Source organism: Charadrius vociferus, unplaced genomic scaffold (genome assembly GCF_000708025.1).
Source record: "Charadrius vociferus isolate BGI_N301 unplaced genomic scaffold, ASM70802v2 scaffold261, whole genome shotgun sequence".
In the NCBI taxonomy this organism is placed as follows: Eukaryota; Metazoa; Chordata; class Aves; order Charadriiformes; family Charadriidae; genus Charadrius; species Charadrius vociferus.
The window spans coordinates 1,341,726-1,359,835 of NW_009646856.1; the positions used below are offsets into that span (position 1 = coordinate 1,341,726).

An 18,110-nucleotide genomic window follows, 5' to 3' on the forward strand; every position below is an offset into this window, starting at 1 on the left:
CTCCCTGCAGCTTCTCTTTCCTCACTTTCTGCCTGTGTCCCATGGAGGGAAAGCAGCAAGTAGGAAGCCGCTAGAAATGGCACAAAGGGTATCTGTGCATTGGCCATAATCTCCTAGGATCTGGGGGGAGGAGAAATAGCTAATTGCTTTTTGTTAATTGCTTGGCTTCTCACTAATGTTTGAGAAGCAACAGAACAGATCACAAAGCCTTGCTCTCCAGTAAGCTTTCCTGGATGGAAATGTCTAGTGAGTGGGAGCACACTAAAGCTTCTTTGTAACAGCAGCAGACTGGCTGATCACCCCTGCAGCTGCGTGGGAAAGCACGGCTTGCTCCTCTTCCTTGGATCCCGTAGGCTCTTGGTGTGCTGCTGTTCTCCAACTCGTGTCTTGAGATGTGTGCAGCCCAGTGCTGATGAGCGCTCTGGGTGTGGGGGGGTTTGTTGCCTTGCTATCAGTAGAGAGGTGTAGAAGAGGAAAACACTTGGTTTTTGCGAAGCAATAAAGGAGCTTGGTTGTGATCAAAGCGCTCTTGGTCCGCTTGTGGAAGAGCGGAGTTAGGGAAGTGTCACTCTCAGGCAGGCTGAGTACAATGTGTATGGACACAGGACACCTCCATATGCAGCTGAGGCTGTACTTCACTAGCTGACTGGTGGGATCGCTCAGGCATTCTTCACTAGAGGGAAAAGTCGGCAAAAAAATCTCATGCATCTTGAAATCAGTTTGTCAGCTGAGATAAACCCCACTAAAACCAATTAGCTTAAATACAGGGTTACCACAGAATATCAGTCGACCTCAGGTTGTGCTGGTGCCTTAAATGTGTTTTCTCTTTTGCTCGTTCTGAATTTCTTCTCATTTTAACCCTGAATTTATACCTGGATTTGGGGGATAACAGCAATATACCTGTAAAGCTTTTTGTCCTGAATTTACTTGTACCTGTGGTTAACTGCTGCCTTAATTAGGTTGTATTTTATGACCTCTATTCAGTCTTCATGAAACCAGGCCCCAGTTTGGTGCATTTTAAGAGCTGAGTAAAATAGTAGTTAGCAATTGAAAATTACTCATCTTGTGTTTTTTGATTATTGGGTTCTGTGTATAGATATCATACATTGTATTTTTTTCTGTTGTTCATATTTCTTGGTGAAGGATTTCTCAGCCAATTTAGACTAAGATGCAAGGATTAGATTTGAGTGCTTCTAGGGGCATGAGAACTGCCCAGAGGGGAGGGTTCAGCTATGTGACGTGTGAAATACCGAAGAGGCAGCCCGGAGGGTTTCTCTCCTGCCAAGTAGTAAACTTCAGAGGGAAAAAGGTAGAGAGAATGTAAGCAAACCTGAGTGAATGCTGAGCTCTGTGGCTGGCAATTAAGAAAGCAGAGAGGATGAATGAATCATACTGCGAAGAAGTCCAGGATTTCTATACATCTGACCTCAAGACACCTACACTGAAGGAATTGCATGTTTGGCCATGCCCTGGGAGAAGCATCAGCAGCTCTGGAGTTTCCTTTTCTTGCCCACATGTCTTTCTTTACCTCTCCTTGTTGTGCCTGATGGGCAGTTTGCTGGGGCATCCTCAGTGTCTGGATTACGGGCCGCCTTTCCAGCCTCCTTTTCAGCTGGAGTTCTGTTCTGCCTATGAAAATTTTGGCTGCTGTGACCAGGAGAGAGACAACAGCATTGCAGCAAAATACTGGGACATCATGGATTATATTGATCCCCGGGCACATAAGCTGTGTGGAACATATATCAAAGATATCTTGTGTCAGGTAGGGCAGAAAAATAGTGTCTGCATTCTGCACTTTGGGGTGACTTGGGGGTCAGTTGTGGTTCTGACAGCCTTTTATAGCTAGCTCTGTTGCTGCTGGGAGCAGGGGAAAAGTGGGCTGACAGAGTAATGGTATCTAATCCTCAGCATGCATTTTGCAAAGTGCTTTGTGTAAGGTGCTTCACTCTGTGGTATCTGGCAATATATAGTGACATTTGTGAGCAATTATGATTTATGAAAGCAATGCTCAACTCAGGTGATAGGAATCCCGCTGCTCTGCTGACTTTCTCATTACGAAAGGGAGAGTTACAGCTCAGTACCAAAGGCACTGTTCTTCCTTAGCTCCCCCTCCTCCTTGTAATTTGAGGGCAAAACCGACCTGCCGTTTTAACAACTGTTAGTTATGCAAAGCTGGACTTACTGCATGCCAAAACACAAAGCTGCCAAAATACACACTTAATCTTACTAAGAACGTATAAACCCCTTCTAATTAATATTTCTTTAGCTTTAAAATTATCTGTGTACCAAAAGGTTTCCCATCTTTTTGGATGCTGGCAGGATTCTGGCATCTCCTTGGGGTGAGGGGGACGCCCTTTCAGCACCAGGTCTGAAAAAAGTAGCATCAGGGTTGTTTGTCATTTTATGGTTAGTAAACCAGAAAAAGATGTGTTACAGGTCCTACCAACACCACTGGTCTTGGTGTTATGAAGACTTTTCTACATGTTGCAGGTAGAAAAAAAGACTATGAAAATGTGCCTATTGCCTCTTTGTTCATTCTACAGGGTGTAATTTAATTTTGCATTTGTTGTAAGTGTATGTTGTAGCAAAAACCAAACCCACCCTATATATTTTCAAAGTAGTAAGCTATTACTCTTTTCATATCTTTCTAGAGTCAGATTGCTGTTAAATCTTTGCGGAGGAGCTTGAGACTGTTATGTGTTTCTCTTTCTGTTTAAGTTGGTGAAAACCATGGAAATAAGATTGGGATCTCTGGCCGATATTCTTTGGCTGTTGAATTAGTCGAGGAGAAAAGATGTACCAAATGGGTTTGCTTTAGTGATGTCACTTTGGATCAAATTTTTACTGATGATCTCGTGTGGAAGGCATGAAAAATTATGATATCTATGTTCTACCACCTCTAGAGTATCCTGATGGTTTGTAGTCACTACCCATGAAATGTTGACCTGCACTTAGTGCCACATCAAATACAAGAAGATAGATGCATATACGTTATCAGGATGTAGTTGTGCCAAGTGCTTATTTCTGCTGTGCACAGCAGGACTTCAGATAAACTGCTGCCGGTAACAAATGCTTTTATTGATATTATTTGTATGGAATTGGAATGCAAACATTAGACTCGGAAGCAATGGTAATATTATTAGCTTTAATCTTTTGAACAAAACAAATTTCAAGAAAGAGAAGAGGTGTAGGTGCTTATTGATAAACTTGAATTATTAGTAGCTGCTTGAATTTAGTGAGAACAACACTATTTCATGTCTTTGGGGGAGACCAGAGTAGTAGCGATGTGTTGTAACAAAGCAGCCCATTCAGTCAGGTGTTCCTTCAGCGCCAAAACCAGCAGACAGTAAAAAAACAGACTTTCCCCCCCCACCCCCCCCAGCCTTCCTGTGCTGAGCGTTACACAGAGGAAGCTGATTTTAGTGACTGCAGCAGTCCTGCTGGTCCCACAGAGCCGAAGGAGGATGCCACAGAGCGCACCTTACCTTGGCAGTGGAGCTATCTGTTTCTTAACAGATAGAAGATGATTAAAGGGGGATGTGTTCTGGACCATGGATTTCCTGCTGTCGCTCTAAACCAGATGTGTTTTTCTTGAAAACTGACAGGCCTCTTCTAAGAGGCGTCCAAAGCAATCTGGCTCTGCTGGTAGAGCTGCTTCTGTTTGCATCTGGCAAGATCTGGGTCTATTTTTGCTAGCTACGCTTGTTCTAAGCATTTGTGTTTCTAGGTATTGGGTTTAAAGTCTGACCATCAGCTGAGCTGCTCTAGGATTTAGCTTAAAAACTGAATGTGAGACTCTGAAAACTGCCTGTAATGTTCTTAAAGAGGTGTTGTGCAAGTTGCATGGCTACAAAAATGCCCTGGATGCAAACCTTGCTACATGTGCTACAACAGCCGTTTGGCTACTGGCTGAGAGGATCTTTCTCTATTGAGAAAACTGCTACAGCAGAGTCTCTTTAAAAAAAAAAAAAAAAAAAAACACACAAAAACAAACAACCAAAACAACAATGACCAAAAAAAAAAACCACAAAAAGGCCAATCAAGCTTTGTTCAAGCTGAGTGAAAACCATGATATCAGCATGGGATAGGAGCTAGTGCAGGAAAAGTAACATACTTCTAAAGCCAGTTTTAACCTGAGGCCTGACTTGAATGCTGTGCGAGTGTATACTGGTGAAAGTGGGGGAGGTGAGCGATGGTTAATGGACTTAGTAAGCGTCAGGGGAGGAACAGGGCAGCCAAGTGTTATTGAATGCCTGCACCAAAGCTGCTCTCCTTCAAGAAGTTGAGAACAGAAATGCACTTACCTGAAGCTTTGGCTTTTGGGGATGGCACGCAGGGCCTAACGGTGCCCTTCCTTCTTCTAAGAGGACCTTAAATATGGGAAAGGTGGTGTGGTTCTGCCACCTGGGGCTGGGCTCAGGCTGCAAGGACAGACCTCCTGGGGCACGTAGCTCCCCTTTGCAGGCTGGGGACTTCTGATCTGGGAAGAGGAAGGGAGAGTTTCCTTACAGATGCAATGCGGGAGCAACAGAAACCAGCTCATTCTGTGCAGCTTGATAACCAAATGGCAGCAATGAAAGTGAGACACTTGCTACATCATCCAAGAGTTGAAAGGCTTTACTGCTTACAAGCCATATCTGTTCTTAGTACGGCCAAAAGCCCTCGGGCTCTTCTGTGAGCAAAGGAAACAGCTTGCTCTGCTATGTTTAGAGTGAGGGTCTATAGCCTTCACGTTAAATATTGTGGAAAGGCTGCTACTTGCACCAAAAATAAATGTCAGTGCTTGTATAAGTACCCCAGATTTGTTTAATGAATTTTGTTTAATGAAGCAGACTTGTTTAATGAGACAGAAAAAAATACTAATGTAGTAGTTCTTCATTCCTCCTCTATGTACTTACCTTCCTACATATGTGCCCAGTAAAAACTCTGCCTAGACCATTTAAGGCTGCTGGCATCAAAACCAGAAAAATAATCTTTCTGCAGAATTTAGCTGCTTCTGTTCTAACTTCTGCAATTTTATGCCGATTAAAATAGAGGTGGGATTTTAATGGAAATATTTTATAGAATTTCTGGCTAGAATTTTTTGCAAGATGAGGAGTTTAAATTTAGGTACAAATTCAAACACAATGCCTGACTTTGTTTAACCTATATTTTGCACAGCTAAAAACTTAATGATATTTGAAGGGATGTAATTTTAGATACACAACTCTTGAAAATGTTGCTTGCAGTATTTTTTTTTTCTGAAGATCACATACAGAGTCAATGGTAGCTACATGAATTACATAAGATGATATTTACTCATTTGAAACAGTTTTAAATCTCAACTACAGTCTGCTTCAGGGACACTATGCATGCAAGAACATGATCGAAGCTGTATAGCATCAGACCAAAGATTAACTTAGCCTGTATGTTTAACCAACGTACATCTTTAGCATCTACAATTTCTTTTGGCAGAGCTTCACCTCCTTTTTTAACCTGGCTCTTGCTAGCTTTACCTAATGCTCCCTCATTTTTCTTCTGGGGGAAAGGGTGAACGAGAGATGCCTATGCATCTTCTCAGTGTCACTTGTGACAGGTTTACAGACCTCTGTCAGGCTGTTACCCTATTCTGATCACCTCTCTGAAAGGCTTCTCAGTCCCATCTTAATTAGCTGTTCCGTATCTTTGATTGTCCTTGTGGATTTGTTCCCCTATGTTGCTTTTGGGAAGGGGGACCAGAGCTGTGTGTAGTGTTGAAAGTGCAGGTGAACCTGTACCTGGTTTGTTTTCTTTTTTCCTTTCCTAACACTTGATTAGACCTAGGTGTGGGCTTAAGTAGCTGAACAAAATAGAATCTTGAATATGTCTGGAAAAGGCGGTGATGCCTGCTGATGTGAAAGATGTGCCCAGGTTTGGGACTACTGGTCAGGAGAAGTCTGAAGTATGAAGGCTAACATTCTCCATAGTGCAAAGGGCTGCTGCAGTGAGGGAGTTAACAAATTCTTCTCTCAATCTGTTAAGAACAGGTTACAAACCGTCTAATTTAAAATCTAGCAGGGCAAACTAATGGGAATGTCTAAAAGCAAAGGTAAGGCTAGATCGCAAGAAGAAACTGTCTGTCACTGCCTTAAAAACCTCTAGTAATGGAGAATCCACAGACTCCACAGATTTACTTCTATTGGGAATAACTTAGGTGCAGCTGATTGTGCTTTGGGAAAGGAAGCAACTATTGACCTCCAAATCCCCTTTAGCCATATTCTGAGTGACTTTCTACTACTCCACTTCAAAGATGACTCATCACGTTCTCTGCCTTACTATTTTTTTTAACTGGTTTGCTTCCATGAAGGTGTCTTGGCTTCTGCTGGATGTGTGTATGCACCCACACATTTAGTTTCTTTTACTTTCTAGGAATGTTCCCCATACGCTGCACATCTCTATGATGCAGAAAACCCTCGAACACCTCTAAGAAACCTCCCAGGACTTTGTTTTGACTACTGCTCTGAGTTTCACTTCAACTGCCGCTCTGCCATCAGCCTGCTGACGAGTGATAAGCACATCCAAGAATGCTGCGAGACAAACAAGACGCACTTTTGCAACCTCCTTCACCTACATGATGAGGACTACTGCTTCCCCAATGTTCTGAAGAACACGGCCCTCAACCGCAACCTCGGCTCGGTGGTAGAGGACCGCAAAGGCTGCCTCCAGCTCTGTCTGACCGAGGTTGCCAACGGCCTGAGGAACCCAGTGCTCATGGTGCACGCAAATGACCATACCCACCGCATGTTCGTTGCTGAGCAGGTGGGCGTGATCTGGGTCTACCTACCTGATGGCAGCCGTCTGGAGGAGCCCTTTCTGGATATTAAAAGTATAGTGCTGGCTACGCCGTGGATAGGGGATGAGAGGGGCTTTCTGGGCATGGCTTTCCACCCTAAGTACAAGTACAATGGGAAGTTTTATATCTATTACTCATACATGGATAAGAACCGAGTGGAAAAGATCAGAATCAGTGAATTGAAGGTTTTAGCATCTGATGTCAACAAAGCCGATCCACTCTCAGAAAGGTAAAGTTTATGTTGAATGCTATTTTATGCCACGATGAGAAACTATTATTCTTTGTTCCTGTCCTTCCCCTTGCAGAACCTGCACATTCCCAGTCACCCTGTGTCATGGTTTAGGCTGAATGGGCCACCGGGGACATAGGGCACCCCAGATGGGGCCAACCTGGTCCAGGTGTATGACTGGCTTGCTATGAAGCTACCAGAGACAGGTTGGCTCAAGGTCACACAGCAAACTAGAAACAAAACTGAAATGAGGACTCAGGCTCTAGGCTTCCAGGTCTTCTCTCTCTATCTTGTACTCTTGCCTTCCGAAGAGCAGTAATAGCTTTAAGCCTATTGTGGAATTAACTGCCCTAGGAGAACTGGTATGATTCACTACAGTACTATACATTCATTTTATCTGACATGTGTGCCCCTGCCCTGTCCCCCCACTAAGAAAAAAGCTAATTCTCAGTTATGGAGAAGAATTTGTTCATAGCGGACTTATTTTCTGTCGAGTTTCACAGTGACTATAAGATGCTTAATAAGCCCTCAAATTCACCAACTGCTTCTCATATAAGAAAGCAGAACCCACTTGTGACAATCAAGGTTTAAAGGGCAGCAAGTGTTCACTGCAGACAAACACGTTATGTATTTGTAGTCGTGTTTTCAGATGAGCTGTGATGCTCCTGTGCTCACGGTGGTGGGTGAGCTCTGTCACACAAGCGGTGTTAATGCAGTGCAGGTCGGAGCTGTAGTGCACGGGGCAGATGTAGTGGCACCGCTCATGGGAAATGCGTTTCTTCAAGGATTGACATACTGAAAGGAGCTCTGCTGTAAGGCAGGCAGACAGCCTTATGCTGCAGCCTCACAAACAGGACACAACTCAGCACTGTATTTGACAAAGCTGACAGGTCTGTATGGCTGAGAAATCTTACTTTCTTCTGCAGAAGCCATGTGATATTTCTACAGCCTACCTTGAATGCTCAGTCCTTTCCTGTAGCTACATCTGGAGCTATTTCTTTTTTTTTTTTAGGAATCTTTTGGAGCTTGAAGAACCAGCTGCAAATCATAATGGTGGGCAGCTGCTCTTCGGTGTGGATGGCTATATGTATCTGTTCACAGGGGATGGAGGGAAAGCTGGAGACCCTTTTGGAAAATTTGGGAATGCCCAGAACAAGTAAGTAGGACAGCAGCTGAAAGCCTTCAACTTGTCCACCAAGACACATGGTTTGGAAATGAGGCAATGTGGAAGAATACAGTAAGAGCGCTTTCTGAAAGTGCAAGTCTACCTGTATTTCAAAAATGTAAATCTTACATTTTGAAAGCTGAGGGAACCCAACTTGTTAAGAGGCGGGAAAAGTCTTCTGTGACTTAAACAGGTTGCAAGATGTACCAGCTGTTGGTTTATCTCTTTTGGACAAATAACTTTTCCTTCAGAAAGGGAGACGAGGGAGAGAATTGTTTATTTTCAGTTGGCTCTAATGCTGCAATTTGTCTTCTTCTGTCATTCTCTTTAGGAGTGCTTTGTTGGGGAAAGTCTTGAGGATTGATGTGGATAGAAAAAGCCCTGAAGGAAAGCCTTATCGCATCCCTCCTGATAATCCATTTGTGTCTGATTCTAAGGCCCGCCCTGAGGTTTATGCTTATGGGGTCAGGAATATGTGGCGCTGTGCCGTTGACAGAGGGGACCCTGTCACGAAAAAGGGAAGAGGGAGGATATTCTGCGGGGATGTCGGGCAGAACAGATTTGAAGAAATCGATATTGTTGTTAAAGGAGGGAACTACGGCTGGAGAGCGAAGGAGGGATTTGAATGCTATGACACAAAGCTTTGCCACAATTCCTCTTTGGGTAAGGAAGAAAATTCTTTCAGAAGATTACTTTATTATACATGTATATTTACTAGACTACAGCTCTATTTTTCCAGTGAAGTTAAATAATCCAGTATTGCGTGTTAAATGGAGTTAGCAGAATAATTATTCCTCCCCAGCCCTGTAGTGTTGGTATGAAATGATGCCCTGCTTATTCAGGGAATTCTCTGTCATACACTGCACTGGACAAGGTGATCAGGGTTAAAGGCTGTCACTTTTGTAGACAGACAGCATTTTCCCAGTGAAGTCAGGAAGACAATGGATTTGGTTTAAGTAGAAGAGCAATATTGTGTTTTCCTCAGCAGCTCTGAGCCATGGCTATGGCTAAGGAGAGTGGACCAGGCTGATGCTGAGTCCCTGAAACAAATCCTGTGGAAGAGGCAGTGTGTCCTAGCAAGTACAGTGCTGCAGCAGAACACTTAAAAGCTCTGCTCTGGGTCTGTGGGTGTGATGGACAAACTCCCTTGCTGCCTTTAAAAAAGAGTAGATATTGGCAGTCTTCATAAAGCTCTTTGGAAAGCATGGTAGAAAAACTAGGTATTATTAGAATGTTCCTTAAGCTGTTGGAATAAAACAGCTGGCCTTAGCCTCATGTAGGTGTTTCTGAAACATTTGTACGAGCAGGCAGTTGTAGAGTATGTGTTATCAGCATTTCTCTTCTGCTATGCTGGTACTCACACGGCTCTCAAGTTTTTTTTGTTTGGTTGGTTTTTTAATGGCCCAACCTTCAATTGATAACAAAACTGAATTAGATTTTGCTGTTAATCTACATTTTTTTAATTAATTACATTTGTGATCTTTATCCTCATCATTATAGACAAGCTACTTGATCCAGGGGGAAAAAAGTAAGGACAAGACTAAAATTTTGTGGGATCTGACATTCAACCCAAAAAAGGGCTGAGTTCAATTGTAACATTGCCAGAGGCAAAGCCTTTATTTTGTCTTTCATGACATAAAATGGAGGTAGCATACTTGTGCATGTTCTGTGCTGAGAATGTCAGCAAACCTATGAAGATGTTAACTTGGAATTGTTTGATTTTATTCCCTTCTCTAAAAATACTGGAATTTGTAAAGACAAATCCTGCTAACATGATTGGTACAATAGCAAACCTGTAAGATAATACTTCCTACAGGCTGATGCCTTTCTGCATTGCTTAATGCAGAGAATCTTGGTCCTATGCATTATGGAAGGTCATCATGACTAAGCCTTGATAAGCAATTACACAGAGAGCTCCTTAAAGCCCCTGGGTCTGTTCTGTCCTGCAGTAAATTACTGAATTCCCACTGAAATTTAACTGTGCTGTTCAATTGCAGTGGTCCTTATTGTCATTTCTGTGCCTGTCGATGTCATCGAGCAACTGCTTTTTGATGCTTTCTGAATGTAAATTTTCTCACTTTTCATGCCTCTGTATTTCACAGATGACATTCTTCCAATATTTGCATATGGCCGCAATGTGGGGAAGTCAGTCACTGGAGGTTATGTATACAGAGGATGTGAATCGCCCAACTTGAACGGCCTCTATATTTTTGGTGATTTCATGAACGGGTGAGACTAATTGTTTGCTCTGCAGCTCCCATTTTGTACCCATATTTGCCTTATCTGGGCAAATAAGCATATCAGAGCATCCTAAAACATTTTGAGCTAGAGTAAACGAGAATCTCAGATGTCTGTGTATTAGATTAAGGGCTCTGTTTGACCATTATAACAATGTTTTGGTTGGAATCTAAACTTCCTCCAATTTATAGTCCTTAGGATATGTTGCTTTTGTTCAGGTCGTTTTTTCCAAAAGTCAAACATTAAAGCCAGTCAACAGTCAGGGTCCTCACTGACACTTTTTTCCAGTAATGCATGATTTTGGCAGGAAATAATATTGATAATGGAAACATAAAACACAGGGTTTTATTTTTCATCTAGTCGACTTATGGCTTTACAGGAAGAGGAGAAGACAAATAAGTGGAAGAAGCAAGATATCTGCATTGGTAGCACAAAAGCTTGTGCTTTCCCTGGAATGATCAGTTCTTATAGCAAATTCATCATCTCATTTGCTGAGGATGAAGCAGGTAGGTATCACGCCAGCCACACCTTTATTGGAAACTGTACTGTCAGTTCTGTATTGTAGGGCAAATATGTAAAATTATGTTGCTCCTCAGATGCTACTAGAGAGCAGGCACTGCAAAACAGGTTTGCGGCTACCTCAGCACGGCAGGTAGGGTTGGTATGGGGTTCAGAGAGGTCTCCTGCCCTGTGAGGCTATTGCAGATCGGCTTGATGGAGAGCTCAGGAGGCAGATCCTCACGTGAACTTGCAGTCTGAATGCTCCACGTTCTTTAAGGAGTTTGAACTCCTGTTTGTTTCAGCCTTTCCCTGTCCTTTTGTTGTTGTTTGTTCATGCTGTTTCGCTAATAAAAAGACTGTATCAATGCAGTTTGTTCTTTCATTGTAACAGCTTTTCTTCACTTGAGTTCTTGCAGCTTATCTGAATTTCCCCCTCATCATTAGTATAAATTCCTCAGTCTTATTCATAACAGCAGTGCTTCACACTGTGGATTATACACCAAGGCTTTATCTGGGGATGAGGAAAGCCACTAATTTGAAAGTTGAGTGGAAATGTCTCGGTGCATAGGATTATCATGATGACCAGATCTCTCACCAAGGTGAAACTACCAATGCATATTCTATTCCCTTTTGTATAGTCCCCTGACAAAGAGCTATGTAATACAAAACGTGACTGCAAACTTTTTTGAGAGTTCAGCTGTGCTTTAAGGAGCTCTGATGCTTCACGATTCAGCAGAAAAGAGATTTGCTTGTAATGAAAAGATCATAGATCATCTGGCTAGCATATTCTGCCAAAGATGCAGGGAGACGAAGGCTTTATTGTGAAATAATACAATTTTTAACTGCTCTAACAGCACGTCGAGTAAGTGGATGTTAAATGTCTCTTCTACTGGTTGTTCTTTTAGAAACCAATATGGTATCAGTCATGTAATTTGAAGAACAACAATTTTGCCTCTTTTGCAAGCTACTGTAATTTGCCTGGGTATTATTCTAGTGGGTGCTGAAGAGAAGACAAGAGGAGCAGTTGCTGTCCTCAGCAACCATACAGGAATAAGAAGCTTCTGTTTTCTGTGGATTAGCCGATTTAGCCCTTGTTGAATTTTTTTGGTATGACTGCAAGATGGCTAAATATTTGTTGTGTGGCCTTCCCTTCTATTTGTAGCTCCTGACTGCTTCTTTGGTACAAACAAGTTTAAAAAATACATATTTATACAGACAAAAGTAACCTTTTGGAGGGCCACTGACATGAGGTGATGAAGGGCCTGCTCAGGCACTGTGCTCGAGCGAGGGCTGCTGGTTCTGCCTGGAACCCTGCTGCAACCAAGAGATCACTTGGTGTCCCTGGGAGTCCACCTGCATAGGCAAGGATGAGACCAAAGCCCACTTCTTGAAAGTAAGATATGACTGAGGGATTGACTAAAGGGGTTTTCTTTTCTGACCATGCGAATGAGTGAAGAGCCAGGAAAGAGGGAAATAGAGAACTTGGGCACTTGAATCTGAAACTGGTTTTCTTTTTTTGCTTCCATTTAGGTGAGCTGTATTTTATGTCTACTTCTTATCCCAGTGCCTATGCACCACATGGATCGCTCTACAAGTTTATTGATCCTGCAAGGTTAGTCATTACAGATATTTTTCTGTGCCAAATTCTTATATAATCACCATAGATTCTCCAGCTATCACAGTAGAAAGAATGCTAAGTATTACTGATACATAATCTTACTGACCTCCACATCCAGTCCTTGTTTTTTGTTTGCTCACTGTACATCTGGTGCAACTTTAATCAGTTTTAGTGACTTTATTCCTCACTCATCATATCTGTGCACCCAGAAATAGACTGAGTTTGGATATCTTAAAGGTCTGGGACAGTAAGGACCAAAATAATGTCTCCTTGGTTGCATATCTGAAGTATAGCACAGTGGTGTTTTAAAAATGACAGTCCATATTCTTCAGGGTCATGACATCAAATATCTGCAGTGTGCTTTCATATAAATAAATAAATTGTGGTCCACAGTTTAATTTTCTTCACAAAGAAGAGTGAAACCTGGTGGTTCATGCAGTGTTCAATAACTGGACCCTGAACCTGAATTTTTCCAAGCAAAATGTTTTTTGCCATTAAGCAGTCATCCCTCCTAAAGTCTGGTTTTAGAATAGTAAGCACGTGTATGTAATTTTTTCCCCTCCCAAGCTTTTGGATCTTGCTGAAAAGCATTAAATGAGTTTCAAATCACCCTGTAAAGTAGATAAAGTTCTAATGTGTCTGTGCTGTTGCTGAGATCTCAGCAGACACTAACAAAATGAAGAAAACAAGTTATGTTTTCTTGGGCAGTTAAATCCAAAGCTAGATAGTTAACTCAAGCTGTATGCCAAGGTGATGGAAATAGGAAATGGAGTCTTTTACTTGCTGTAACTACTTGAGGAGACTCCTGCCTATAACAGTTTATTGTCTGCCAGAAAGCTTTTGAACCGCATTAACTGTGGCTGACCAAAATGTATCATTTTCAACTAAAAAGATAAATAAATTTGTGAGCTAGCATAAACATCGAGAGCCTGAGCATACTCTATTTCCCAAAAAAAAAAGGCCTGCGGTCCCTATGCCACTCCTTAATGCTCCATGAAGACTATCAGGATGATAAATCCTCTCCTCTTAACCACTGTAAAGGGAGAAACACAGCTTTCTGTTTCACAAGCAGCCTGTGGAAGCCTTTCCAGGAGGCTTCCTACCTCAGCACTGGTGTGCAGTAATGTACCACGTCACGTTATGATGACTCCACAAGGGGCAGCAAGCCCCTGCTGGGAGTGCCATGGTTTCACTGCTCAGAAGGGCTTTCTGGAAGGACGCCAGCTCTTCCCTGTGCTTTTGGAGATTCATATCCATCACTTCCAGAGCAAGACCAGGCACTTATTCCCTTGGCTCTATGGAATTTATTCTTGTATTTTCTGTTTCCCCTTGTTTACCTTAGCCCGGATACTGCTTTGCTCAGTTTTGCCCTTGCCTGTTTGCTTAAGCACTTCACAAGCTTGTCCAGGGTGTGCAAAGCACTGACTGCTCCTCTGGAGGCTGAGCTTGCTTGGCCCTGGAGCAGAGTCCTAACACCTCCTGATCCTGGGCTGTACTCTGTCCTCCTGATCACCAGCGGAGATTTCTTCCTTTCTTCTTTGCATTTTAATGCTGTTTATAGGATTCTTCTGTTTCTGTCTCACTGAGCAGTGGCTGGGATAACTGGCTCCAACTGTTGTATTGTAGTTAGAATCTTAGCCATTTCATTAGCATTAAAGTTGTTAGGATTAAAGTTAGTTAGGCCTGTTAACTATTGGCATTAGCTGAACTTTTGATACGGGGTCTTGTGTACGACCATTTTGTTATGTACTTGGCCAGATGGTTGGCCTTGGGAATGTTTCTTCACAAGTATCTGGGCTAATTAGTGGAGGAACTTTCTGAAACGTTCTCATGGATAATGAGGATTCTATCCTTGAGTCATATGAGAAAGAACACCTAATCAACGAAAGCAAGTATTGTTGTCTGTCTCTGAAGTAAAACATCCTGGAGCAGATGGGCATACAAACCTTGAGGATGATCCTAATTCATCATGTTTTGAAAGGCCTAGCCAACTTGGCAGAAAAGTGAAAATTCTGGGTGTCCTAAACTGAACTACCTTCATTATAATACTAAAAATCACACCCATAGGCCAAGATGACCCTTGCCTGGGTGGAGACCCTTCCCTTGGGCAGGTGCAGTAACTGAGGAGAATGACAGAGCAAATATTATAATCATATGTAAATTAGTAACCAATTTTTGTAACTGGGAGTGTGCTACCTTGTAACTTTCATGCATAAATATGATAAGAGGTGCGCATGATTTGTGGAAATACTCCACTGCGCACCCTGGCCAGAATAAAGCAGTCTCCTCTCTAAACATAGTCTCTGTGTTTCGGGAGAATCGGGACTTAGACCTCTTTTTCAGGTAACACTCCGATGGGTGCAGCCCAGGCACTCCCTGCTACCTGCCTGTGCTTCAGCAAACACCCTGGCAAGGGTCGCAAGCCACACAAACCCCTGCTCCAAAACACTGGCCGGGGACCACTGCCATCCACCTGAGGGCAACTCAAACTTCCTGAGGAACCTCCCAGGAAAATGGATGGCAGCGGTGCCTCCTGTCCCCAGTTCAGCTTGCCTCTCCAGCAGTGCTCTGGGAGAGAGCAGAGGGGCTGGTGTGCCTCTGCCTGGATTGGCACCAAATCCCCAGAAGTTAGAGAGGAGAGAATGCGGGTTTGGGGGCGTGAACCCCATGCCATCCCCCCAAAAAACCCCACAAGCAATGCCAACAACCCTGTTTCAGTAACCACCTTTTATTTAATTGAAATGGTATGGAGGAAGCACTTGGCTGTTGCGCCTGTCTGAAGGAGAATGCTAATTACAAGAAAATGTGATGCCTTAGGTCATGCTTTGCTTTGCGCTGTCAAGCATGCCAAACTGGAAAAGCCTGTTCTTATTTGTCCTACAGCAGTTCCTTTGGTGGCTAACAGAAAACACAGGTCTGTTGCTCTTCTTTGTACCTCCCTTCCTGTCATTTAACATGTGGGAGCTTTACCTCAGGGAAAATGTACTTTTGTACTATGGGAAGTTATCCAGGAGGAATGCAGGTGCATTTTCTTTGCAGTTGTTGCTTCCTCCCTCCTTGCCTGTTCCTTTCCTTTCCCACCCCTCTTGCTGCAGCACTATGTTGGGTTTGAAGCAGCACCCTTTGAAGGTCACACTAACTTTTGTGGGGCTGTGAGGAGTATGCTGCTGCATGTATAGAGATCCTTAGGCTGCAGCACGAGCGAGTGGAAAGCACTGTCACTGACAAGACTTACGTGCATGGATGAGACTCCCCCACTTCATGGTGGGATGCAGGAGCCAGTGGTGGTGAGGACATCCCAAAGTGGCTGATAAGTGATGTTCAACCAATGCATCCACCGGGCTTCTAGAAGCAGCATCGTGCTGTGCCTCCAGCAGCAGGGCATGTAGCTGAGCACACCTAGTCAGCACCCTTGAATTCGGTGGTGGGCTGCAAGTTCAGGCAGGCCAGCCAGCATCCCACACACAAACAAACCGGCTTTCAATGTTGGATAAAGACAGCCCAGACTGCCTGATGGCAGAAAGTTGACCAGAAAGGTGGTAGAAGAGAAGCTGCAGCCTTCTAGCTGCTATTGCTATTAGGCTCTTAAATTCCACCTACGTGGCACTCTAGGTGCCTAAAGTGCTCTCATGCCTCTTCCAGCAGAGGCAAGTGACAACGGGGGATTGATATGTGCCTCTGAAATAAATAAACTTCCTTAACAATCTCTACATGGCTTTCTGTTTTTCAAGGAGAGCTCCACCAGGGAAGTGTAAACACAAGCCTGTTCCAGTGAAAACAAAGAGTAAACGGATACCATTTGTTCCACGTGCAAGTAAGTTGTTAGGCTTTAATTTTACTGAGAAGCAAAACATGTAACCATCTTGTAGGCATGTGATTGAAATCTTTAGCAGTCTTAAAAACTAAAGCACTGAGCAGAAGCAATCTTGAAGTTAGGTTATCACATTTAATGTGTGCTTCCATCATCTACTAGATGCCATGCCTTTTCTCAATCCTGGTCTCTGGTTTTTCTAAGTAATAGTGTAAATGGGCATCAGAAAGGAACTGATGGCATTGGATTTGGCCTGGGAAGTTTGGAGTGCCTGTCCCTGGCTCTGTGACAAGCTCCTTGAGTCAAATAATCCCCTCTGTAAATCTAGGGGAGTCAATCTTCCTTTCTCCTGGCCTTTTCCTGTCCTATGTCCCATGCAACTAGGGCAGGAGTTACATCTTATTATTGAGTAGAAATAGTGTTGAGCAAGTTGAGGTTATCTTGTCTGCCATTTCCAGATATTATTGTAACATGAAAAATTCATATTGTTAAGTCTGCCAAAGAAGTGTGCAAGGTTTCTGTCTGGACTTATTTTCCTTAAATATACATTCATCATTTTAAAAATTAAATTTTATTTCTAAGAAACCTAGGGCACTTTTGATGGAAGAAGAGAGGTTTATATAATGTGTATTTCTTCTTTCAGAATGTCAGCTGTTTTTCTTAACTGTAGCTCTAATAAGGGTTTATATCAGTCATATCTCTGAATTAGCCTTTTGTCTTAAGGCAGGGATGCTGAACTATGTTAATTACTTTCCTCAGAGACTGTCCTTGAGCTGCTTAATGAACCTTCAACAACCAAGCCTCTGAAAAAATCTTCTAACCCCGCTGCAGCCATCCCAACAGTTTCTTCTAAGAAAGCTAAAAAGACCCCATCCACCAAAATGAAAACATCAACAGTGAAACCAGCTCTATCTGGTAAAAAGAGACAGACAATCAAAGCTGAGGCTAAACATCACAAGCCAAAGCAGAAAGAGAAGATTGCATGTGGGAAATTGGCTAGCTGAGAAGGGTAACATAGATATGATCCAGCTGGCCGAGCAGGAGCTTGGGAAACATGGGACTCAGCTCCTGTGATTGCTAAATTGGCGAGGACACCCTAACCCTGACTGCAGGTGCTACACGGTAATGAGAAGCCTGTGATTACTCAGGCATGGGAAAAGAGGGAGTAGCTGCATGGGAGAAGAAGAGGTAACTAGCTGCAGATAAGGAGCTAAGGGCTGGAGTGATGAACCAATCGGAATGCTGTGTTGTGGAACACATATAACTAATTATAGCAGAGTATATATGAAACATGTAGTAGCTAATTATAGTAGGGTATATATGGAATATGTTTTAGCCCATTATAAGGGACAGCTGTGCTGTTCAATAAACGAAGCTTGCTGATCACTTATATTGAGTGCGCCTGTCTTCCCTCCATCGCAACAAATGGCGCCCGAACAGGGACCCTAGGAAGGACTGAACCTGCGAGCCACGGTTCGACGGAAGCCTGGGGACCGGTCCTGCAAGCAGCTCAGGAGGCGAAAGGGAAGTCCCCACACTCAGAAGACGAAAGGGAGGACTCCCCACGTTCAGGAGGCGTTCAGGAGGCAACAGGGAAGACGCCCCGCGCTCAGGAGACGAAAGGGAGGAATAGGAAGAATCCCCGTGCTCGGGAGCACCTACAGAGGGTCTCACCGGCCATGCGCCGCCGAGATCTTGCAAAGGCTGCAACAGCGTGCTGATGAAGGTATGAATAGA

General features: G+C 43.3%; 1 protein-coding gene across 1 annotated transcript in view; it reads left to right on the forward strand.

Annotated features, from left to right (window-relative positions):
- Positions 1-1,378: 1,378 nt before the first annotated feature.
- HHIPL2 (HHIP-like 2) overlaps positions 1,379-18,110 on the forward strand; it is a gene marked incomplete at its 3' end in the record, with an annotated part of 25,868 nt that continues 9,136 nt past the window's right edge. Inside the window, exons 1-9 of the mRNA XM_009894302.1 lie at positions 1,379-1,762; positions 6,388-7,040; positions 8,053-8,196; positions 8,537-8,868; positions 10,308-10,434; positions 10,804-10,949; positions 12,475-12,556; positions 16,294-16,376; positions 17,133-17,357. Coding sequence (XP_009892604.1) covers positions 1,379-1,762; positions 6,388-7,040; positions 8,053-8,196; positions 8,537-8,868; positions 10,308-10,434; positions 10,804-10,949; positions 12,475-12,556; positions 16,294-16,376; positions 17,133-17,357 — 2,176 coding nt within the window. The remainder of the gene's footprint in view (positions 1,763-6,387; positions 7,041-8,052; positions 8,197-8,536; positions 8,869-10,307; positions 10,435-10,803; positions 10,950-12,474; positions 12,557-16,293; positions 16,377-17,132; positions 17,358-18,110) is intronic.